Source organism: Delphinus delphis, chromosome 14 (assembly GCF_949987515.2).
Source record: "Delphinus delphis chromosome 14, mDelDel1.2, whole genome shotgun sequence".
In the NCBI taxonomy this organism is placed as follows: domain Eukaryota; kingdom Metazoa; phylum Chordata; class Mammalia; order Artiodactyla; family Delphinidae; genus Delphinus; species Delphinus delphis.
The window spans coordinates 14,672,181-14,682,011 of record NC_082696.1 but is presented as its reverse complement, the minus strand read 5'-3'; the positions used below and the strand labels follow the sequence as shown (position 1 = coordinate 14,682,011).

Sequence of the window (9,831 nt, the reverse complement as noted above, 5' to 3'; positions counted from 1 at the left end):
ATGTGGGATCCTCCCAGACCGGGGCACGAACCCGCGTCCCCTGCATCGGCAGGCGGACTCTCAACCACTGGGGCGCCACCAGGGAAGTCCCAGGACTTTGTTTTTAAAAAGTTAATTATCAATTCAAGATGGTAAGCACATAAATGTTAAATTCTTTGTACTTGGTATTTTTAAATTTTCCCTGAGTATGTGAGAAACTTAAAAAAATATTCCTCTGTGGGAAGAATATTTTGACCCAACTTGGTAGTGAAAGGATGGAAAGTATTGATGAATAAAAGGAAAGTGCCAGTGAGCAGTCAGAGTCAAATTACGCCACCTAGAAATAAACAGGTGTACAAAGTTCGTTTTTGCCATTCAAGCCTACTTATTTTCTAAATTTCAACACTTTGGAGTTCCTGTATGGTTTTCTTAGGGCCAAGCTTGGGATTCCCTGGGGAAAGGTTAGGAGCAATGCCCAAATTCCCCAGATGCCCAGATTATCCAAAGTTCTTTAAAATATAGAATGAACATTATCCTTTCAAACTGTCAGTGTTATAGACCCAAATGCCAGATTCTTTATAGTTTTTATTCAAGCAGCAATACATTTAGAAACTGAAAAAGATCACTGTGACAATTTCTTGATTAAAAAAATTAAATACCTATTAATCTCAACAGGTGAGCATTTATTTTTGATTGTAGAGCTTCAATATATCTTGCAATGACACTTTTCCTTTGGTCGTCAATCAGAAAAATGCTCGTCCCAGCTCAAACATTACCTTACAAATAAAAAGTGAGAAGTATTAATAATTTCATGGCAAATCACTGGTACAAACTAAAATGACTTTTCTAAGGTCGTGATTAATGAAAAATGCTCCCGAAGTTAATAACTTTTTTGTTATTACAGGGCATTACAGGGCAAGCTGCAGATTTGAGGCACAGGTGCTTGGTGTTGGGTTGAACATTATACATTTACAGCTAGAACTTGCCCTAAATGCCATCTTTAAAAACGTGGAGGGAGGGACTTCCCAGGTTAGCGCAGTGGTTAAGAATCCGCCTGCTGATGCAGGGGACATGGGTTTGAGCCCTGGTCCAGGAAGATCCCACATGCTGCAAAGCAAATGAGCCTGTGCGCCACAACTACTGAGCCCACGCGCCACAACTACTGAAGCCCTCACGGTTAGAGCCAGTGCTCTGCAACAAGAGAAGCCACCGCAACGAGAAGCCTGCGCACCACAATGAAGAGTAGCCCCCGCTCGCCGCAACTAGAGAAAGCCTGTGCGCAACTAAGACCCAATGCAGCCAAAAATAAATTTAATAAATAAATAAAAAGAGCAAATAATTAAAAAAAAAACATGGAGGGAATTCCCTGGTGGTCAAGCGGTTAGGATTTGGCACTTTCACTGCCATGGCCTGGGTTCAATCCCTGGTCAGGGAACTGGGATCCTGCAAGCTGCGCAGCATGGCCAAATAAAATAAATAAAAAGGTGGAACTTTTCCAAAAATCATACTTAATGCATTTTCAAAATATTACCACAGTCACTTGAAACCTGCCTCACTTCCAAATAGACTTAACATTTAGAACAAAGTCATGCTCTTTCCTGCTATTGTTTTCTGTCAAGTTACTTTCATAAAAGTTACCTACCTCTATGGTGATAAGGATGACAATCATCCCTTCCAGGCGCAGCGTCCTCTTCTCAGTCAGGTGATTCCGCATCAGATCTGTTAGCTCCATGCAGTGCTGAAGCTTTTCATTCATGACCTGCATTAGAAAAATCTCAGTATCCTGTATATTTAAACATTCACTTACGATAACAGTCGCATGCTTCAAAATTATAAGTTTGAAATAGGTGTGCAGTGAAAAATCACTCCTTCAATTCTTGCTCCCCAGCCCTCCCCAAAGGCAGCCTACCAGTGCCACTTGTCTCCTTTCTGTGAATCCACCTAGAGACGTTCTGTAACGCACAGATCTGACTGCAAGAAATACTTCGCATACTGAAGCTCTTATATTCATAAGACTTTGATGGAAGATCTAAAAGTTCTTGATTTCTAGTTTTTCGTTGCTGCCCTTGGATTTGCAGCAGTTAATAAAAGCAAACCTGAAATACTCTTTTAGCATGGCCTTAAGATGACAATGATTACCTTCTACTAAAACTGTTCCAAGCCCCGCAAACACAAAACTTGACCTGCTGCACACTCGCCACTAGGGGGCACTGCTTTTTTTTTTTTTTACACGGTACGCGGGCCTCTCACTGTCATGGCCTCTCCCGTTGCGGAGCACAGGCTCCGGACGCGCAGGCTCAGCGGCCATGGCTCACGGGCCCAGCCGCTCCGCGGCATATGGGGTCTTCCCGGACCGGGGCACGAACCCGTGTCCCCTGCATCGGCAGGCGGACTCCCAACCACTGCGCCACCGGGGAAGCCCGATGGCGCTGCTTTTAATGCTTAACTGCAGAGATTCTGCATTCTGATGCCCCACAAGCTGGCTGAGGGGTTCACAGAAAACAGAATCTTTGAAGTTAAGACTTGAATGTGACCACTGGCAAGTTACACTTCCTTAATCTCTCTGTATCTCACTTTCTTTTGGAAATTACACAGTCTGGAAACGTTTTTTACAAGTTTTTGGATTCCCCTTGATAACTTCTGGGGTACGTAGGCTGAGAATGCAGGTATGGTCAGTGGAAATCTGAGACAAGTCACAGATGCATGTTTGGGGACTGACTGAAATGTGCTAGTGCACCATATTTACTGTCATTTTGCACAGAGCATTACTAACGAGAGCGAACACGTGGAAGCACACTGATAATATGTATTTGCCCACGCTTCCAGACTTCATGTAATCCTGTAGTCGCCAATTTGTATAAATGTTTAGAACAGTGCCTCTTTCTTTCCTCCCTTCCTTCGTCTTCCTATTTCTGTTGGCTGCTTGATCTTGGTCTAGAAACATGCTCAGCCTTAAACTTGCTTCTCTCTTCGAAATGCTGACCCAACCCTCTTTTACATTTTCTTTCAAGTTTGACTAAAGAACAGACATTTTCTTTCTCCACTTCTCACCACCAACTTATTCCTTAGCCCTTAGAGGTTGTAGATATTACCTCTGCTCCCCTGAAACTTCCAGATGTCTCCTAAACAGTAACACCCTTTCTTGGTTAGGTTCTGAAACCTCAATTAAGCATTTGACAACACCTTGAAATGCACACTTCCTTTGGCTTTTTCTCCCCTAGGGACTAAGTTCTGCCTCCGACCATCACTCTTTTTCTGAGTCTTCTCGGACCTCCCCTGGCCTGTGGATGACACTTTCCAGAGTCCTGATCTGGTCCCTCCTGTCCTCTAGCTCTGCACTCTCTCTGCACGATCCTGCCCATCTGGTTTGTGTAGGCGCTTCCTGAACTTCAGTCATTTCCATCCCACTGTCACTGCTTCTGTGATACACATGTGCTAATTGGATTTAAAGTCAAAAAGACTTACAAATGGGGACTTCCCTGGTGGCACAGTGGTTAAGACTCTGTGCTCCCAATGCAGGGGTCCCAGGTTCGATCCCTGGTCAGGGAACTAGATTCCCACATGCATGCAGCAACGAAGAGTTTGCATGCCATAACCAAGGAGCTGGCGAGCCACAACTAAGGAGCCTGTGAGCTGCAAGTGAGATCTGGCGCAACCAAAAAAAAAAAAAAAAACCCCACAAAAACCACCTTAGAAATGTTTATTTTAAAAGGAAACTACATTGCCAAAATGGAAAACCAGTATGATGTGAAATGGTGTTGGATACACAAAGCTGAGCCTGGTGCCTGGGAATTTGGTAGATTATACGTTAAGAGGGCCGGTCAAGAGCCACTAAAGCCAAGCTAAGCATTTCTCCTCAACTCTGAACAGAAGTGTTACTTGCTTCAACGCTTACATGTTATTTCAGGGTCCATGTGTTACCTAAGTTCATCTCTTGTACAAGTGTATGTATTCCACATTTTGAGAAAGACTGGTTTAAACTTTTTTGATAAGTCCCAAGTATTAACTGCTTAATCCCGATTTCTCCTCTGCCCGAATTTCTAACTGCCTATAAAACATCTTTTTACTATTTTCCTGCCGGCACCTTAAATTTAGCATTTCTCAAACTACAGTTGACATCCTGTTCAAGTCTCTCCCTCTTCTTGGGTCCCTAGCTCAAAGCAGGTCACGCGATCTTCTCGGGCACCCAGCATAGAAGCCTTTGATCTCTATCCTGCACTCCTGGATCCCTGGCACTTCAGCTGCTGTATGGAGTCGAGTCTATCCTCTCCTTAGCATTTCTTAATACACCTAGTAGGCTTTTGTCAACTATCTGTCACCTCTTCAGACTGGTCTGTTTGGTCGTTTTGGTGGTGGTGATGGGCTGGGGGGTTTCCGGGTTTCGTTTGCATGGGCCACCAGAGTTCTCCTAAACAGGGTGGATCGTTTCACTCCGCTGCTCAGAAGCTTCGAGCGTCTTGCTATTGCCTTCTCGGTGACATGAAATGACCCCAGATGGTTTAGTCCAAGCACTCTTCAGTGGGTGGCGCCCTCTTCACGCCTGAAGGCGAGGTCTCTGTGACCCTTCCTGACCTCCTGCTCGCTCAGCACTCCCACAGCACCTCGCTGTTGCCCTCGTTTAGAACTTACCTCATTCTGCCTCATAGCCACCTGCTACCTGCCCGGCACCCTCCGCTCCTGCCCCCTTGCTTTGGAGAGTTACTCTTCCCTGTTTCCAACCACGTGATGCTGCCAATCTTAGTATCACTACCCACCTGACACCAGCCCCTCTCCCCTCCCCTGAAAAGCCCAAGGGGGAGACGGGGCCAGTACAAGACCCAGGCTTGGCCAACTGTGAGGCCCAGTTGCCTCATCACATGGCTGGTCAAAGCACGGACACGTGGCCCAGTCCTTTGACGCTGCCAGGCAGAGGAAAATGTCGCTGGGATATTCCCCCTTCCCACACCCCTTCCCCCATCGCCGAGAGAATGCCACCAAGAAGGAAAGGATGAGGCCAAATTGGTACAGAGGATGCTGACGCAAGAAGCAGTCCTGGTGACCCGCCTGGGTCTGTGCAACAGACATTCCCTGTTTCACACCTGCTCCCTGTTTCTCAGCCCCGTGAGGCAGTACACGGGGATAAGTAAGGTCATTCCAATTGTCCTTCTGTCGTGTGCAAGCAAGGGAGCCCCAACTAACACATGCTTCCTATGTCCTTCGGTTACAGAATCAGACGTGTTTCATGCGCACAGATGATGGAGCAGAAGAAAACGGGGACAGGGTCACAGAGGTGGTAAATGTGAAGTAGGCTCTAAATAGGCAGGTGCCAGGAAGAAAAGGTGGGGCGCCAGGGGGACAGTATTTCTAGTAGAGGAAACAGCATGGAGGCAAGTACAGCTAGACAGCGAAAAACCTGAAAGTGCTTGGAGGTAAGGTTAAAAAAAGGTTAAGTACTGAATTGTGAGAGGTACTATAGACCATAGGGGGTAGGCAGAGTAATGGTCCCCCAGATATTCACATTCTAATCCTCGGGACCCACGAGTATTACACAGCAAGGGATACTTAAGACTGTGCAGGAATTAAGCTTGTTAAGTCAGACGATCTTTAGATAAGGAGACAATCCTAGATTATCTGGGTGGGCCCAGGGCAATCACAAGCGTCCTTAAAAGTGGGAATGGCAGGCAGAAGAGCTCAGCCATGCGAGACGGAAGAGGGGCTCTGAGCCAAGGGCAGTGGGTGACCCCTCGGAGCTGGAACAGCCCAGGAAGTGGCTCCCACCCAGAGCCTCCGGAGCGGGACGCGGCCCTGCCAACGCCTTGACTTTGGCTCAGTGACTCCCAGGTCAGACTTCGGACCTACAGAACTGTAAAATAATACATCTGTGTTAAGTCAGTCTGTGGTAATCTGCTGCGGCCGCAGTAGAAATGAATACATAGCACGATCATGTTGCAACTTTCTCCTGCAGGTAAGGGAGTCCTTTGTCCACTCTTAAAATATTTGTTCAGTGTTTACTATACTGTGCTGGGCAGAGGAGATGAAATGGTGAGTAAGACAGATGTGTCTCTGTCTTCTGGCTACAGGGCCCAGCCTAGAGGCTGGGAGACAAAGAAGAAGGTATTAGGGTGAACGGGGGTGGGAGATGCACATCAGCTGTCTGGGCGCAGGAGGCGGGTCAGTTTGGCATCCCTCCCTGTCTCACCAGCCCAGGGCCTATCGTAGAGACTTTCAATAAATATCTGGCAATGAATGCATGACACTTGGGAGAAAACGAAAGGATGCTCTGACTGCATGTGGAAGATGAAGGAGAAAGAGGAAACCATGGTGAGTTTCAAGTTCCTGCTTGACTGACCAGGTGGTCGTGCTATTAGCTGAGACAGAAATAGAGAAGGTTCAACTGCATTTTCTGGGAGAATACAGTGAGTTTCACTTTGAACTCAACCACTGATTAATCCTACAAATATTTATGGCGCACATATTCTACGTGAGGCCTTTGCCAAGAAGCGGGAAGGGAGCCAGGAAGACGACGATCCTGTTCTCTGATTTCACGAAGCCTGCGTTCTAGAGGGGAGTGTACTCATCACATATTTACAGGGAAAGCTATCTCTTTCGCTGCTGTGTTTTAAGGAAGGAGAGGGGGAATCTCACGAGTGCAGCTCCAATTTCACATAAATCCCCTTTTCCCCTCTGAATACCTGCTACTTCTCCTTTTAGCCACCTTGCCCCAGTTCCTACACAGATTCCAATAAGGATGTGGAAGAAATATGTAATTTATAAAAAACAATTTAAAAGAAACAAATTTTAGCTCGTAAAGAAAATTTACAGTGGATTTCCAGGGACTGCTTGGTAATATGGACGGAATGTTCGTGTTCCCCCAAAATTCATGTTGATAGTCCTAACCCCCAATGTGATGGTATCTGGAGATGAGGCCTTTGGGGGTGATTAGGTTTAGATGAGGTCTAAATTAACATCCTTACAAGGAGAGGCAGAGACGCCGGAGTGGGTGCTCTCTCCCCGCCTTCTGAGGCGGCTACACCGAGAAGGTGAGAAGAGGCTTCTCACAAGGCACTGAGTCCGTAGTGCCATCAGATCAGCGCGACGCGGTGCGTGAACTGCCGCCCCCAGGAGTGCGCGCCACGTACTCCAGAAGCACACGGACAAGTGGTGCCCAGTTGAAACAGACCTTTATGTCTATTCTTCAGGACACTACCTGAGTTATTTTCCACTTGTTTTACAGCACGGATTAAGTGCAATGTACGCATTATTCCAGGTACTCAGTTAAGGATTCGGAAGTCAGCAGCATTATAGTTACACAGAACTCACATAAGAGTTTTTTGAAAAATACCATGGAACTGACCTGTTCCGGGGCTCTTCCAGTTTGGGGACTGAGGGGACCTGCTCCACCTGCTCCCTGGGCTGCGATCAATTTCCCCACACTGGGCACTGAGGGAGCCTCTCCACTCAGAGGAGCACTGTCCCCAGCGAACCCCAAGTGCCCTCCTGGCACATCCCCTCCCTCTGCTTGAGCAAAGTGAAGACGCAGAGGCACTTTCTCCAGGTTTCCCCTTCCTACTTGGCACTGTGATGCTGGTCCAGCTAGTTGATTACTTGATTAATGTAATCAACTTGATTGATTAATTAATGTAATCAATCAATGTAACTAGATTACATTGATCGTGTCAATGTTCACGATCGATCCTGTTTTAACATTCCTCATGTTCAGCTGTGGCTTTCACGCTGAATGCAGTGTTCATGTTGAGTAAGTTCCTATCTTTACACTTCTCCTCTGGACCACACACTCAGGATGTTTCCTGCTCAAACCACCTTCATCATTGGTGACTTCAGCGATTCTGTTCTCTTTTCCTGTACTCTTGTCCACAAGGGACATGTGAAGGACACCGTGGGCATCAAAGGTGCCGTGATTTGAGGAAGGACACAGGATGGGGGTGGGGACAGAGGGGGAGGATGCTTGAGCGCACACTTCCCGGGCAGCCGGTTTACCTTGGTTGCTCAGCCACCATTACTGACTTAACTCAGCACAACAGGCTGGTCATCGGAAGAGATCTGATGCATCTCCCTGGTGGCAATAATCTTTGTTCTTCACCCCAACGATCGTGGTTCCACCGAACGTCTTCATTCCAAGAGAGAAAGGGGAGACATCCAAAAGCCATAACTCTTGAGCACTTCCAAATTCGTCCCTAGTAAATACGGCTGCTCATCAAGGTTGATGCTTTTGTTTAATGTCATTAGAGAATTCTCACAAAAGGTTTATTTTCAAGTTTTCCTTGAGGCATAATTTACATACAATAATCTGCACTTGTTTCCATTCTAAGTATACAATTTGAAGACTTTTCACAGATTGACACTATGTAAGTAACACCACAGCGTTTCCCATCACCCCATGATCCCTTGTGCCCCTTTGGAATCTACTGCCCCTACCCACCACTCCACCTCCAAGCCCTAGGGAACCACTGATCTATTTTCTGTAACTATAGATTAGATTAGCCTTTCTAGAATTTCCTATAACAGCATGGATTCTTTTGTGTCTAGGATGGTTTTCACTCAGCATAACGATCCCTGATATTCATTCATGTTGTTGCATGGATGGTAGTTCATTGCTTTTACTGCTGAGTGGTACTCCACTGTATGGCTATCCCACAATTTCTTTATCCATTCACCTACAGAATGGGCAATTTGATTGTTTTCCAGTTTTTGGCTATCATGACTAAAGGTGCTAAGAACATTCAGGGTACAAATCAGTGTGAGGACATATGTTTTCATTTCTCATGAGTAAATACTCAGGAGTGGAATTGTTTGGATCGTATAGTAACACAACAATTAAATTTCTGAGGAACTGCCGGGCTGTTTTTGCAAAGTGGCTATAACGATGTATATTCCCACAAGTAATGTATGACACTTCCATCTGCTCTATATCCTTCCCAACACTTGGTATCGTCAGTCCTTTTAATTTTAGTCATTCTAGTGAGTGTGTCGTAACAGCGCATTGCAGGTTTAATTTGCACTTCCCCTGGTCAACAATAACGTTTGAACATCTTCTCATGTTCATTTGGCCGTTCACATATTTTGTGAGACGTCAGTTTAAATCTTTTGCCCATTTAAAAAACTGGCTTGTCTTTTTGAGTAGAAAGAATTCTTCCTTTTTTTTTAATGCATAGATCTTTTTTTAAGAAAAATATTTATTTTATTATTTATTTTATTTTTGGCTGCATTGGGTCTTCGTTGCTGCACACCGGGCTTTCTCTAGTTGTGGCGAGCGGGGGGCTACTCTTCGTTGTCATGCGCGAGGCTTCTCATTGCGGTGGCTTCTCTTTTTGTGCAGCATGGGCTCTAGGCATGCGGGCTTCAGTAGTTTGTGGCACGTGGGCCTAGAGGAGCAGGCTCAGTAGTTGTGGCACACAGGGCTTAGCTGCTCCGCGGGCGTGTGGGATCTTCCTGGACCAGGGCTCGAACCCATGTCCTCTGCATTGGCAGGCAGATTCTTAACCACTGTGCCACCCAGTGGAAGCCCCCTTGAGTAGAAAGAGTTCTTTGATTATTATGGACAAGTTCCTTTGTCAGGTTATATATTGAGAATATTTCCTCCCAACCTGTGATTTGCCTTTTCATATTCTCAAGAGTGTCTTTTCAAAGAGCAGTGGTCTTAGTTTTGATGAAGTTCAACTTATCAAATTCGTTCCCCCAAGGTGCATGTTTTTTTTTTTTTTCCCTAACAAATCCTGGCCTTCCCCAAGGTCATGAGGCCTTTTTCCTATATTTTCTTCCTGAGGTTTTATAATTTTAGCTTTTATATTTAAAAGGTCTCTGATTCATTTAGAAATGGTGTGAAGTAAAGGATAGGGTTCATTATGACTATCC

The 9,831-nt window shown here is 45.7% G+C and overlaps 1 protein-coding gene across 4 annotated transcripts in view; it reads right to left on the bottom strand.

The window, feature by feature from the left end:
• Nucleotides 1-532: 532 nt before the first annotated feature.
• RMND1 (required for meiotic nuclear division 1 homolog) overlaps nucleotides 533-9,831 on the bottom strand; it is a 39,135-nt gene continuing 29,836 nt past the window's right edge. For all 4 annotated transcript variants that reach the window (XM_060029780.1, XM_060029779.1, XM_060029777.1 and 1 more), the window contains 2 exons: nucleotides 1,622-1,738; nucleotides 533-755 (listed from right to left, as the gene is read on the bottom strand). In XM_060029780.1, coding sequence (XP_059885763.1) covers nucleotides 723-755; nucleotides 1,622-1,738 — 150 coding nt within the window. In that variant the 3' untranslated portion in view covers nucleotides 533-722. The remainder of the gene's footprint in view (nucleotides 756-1,621; nucleotides 1,739-9,831) is intronic.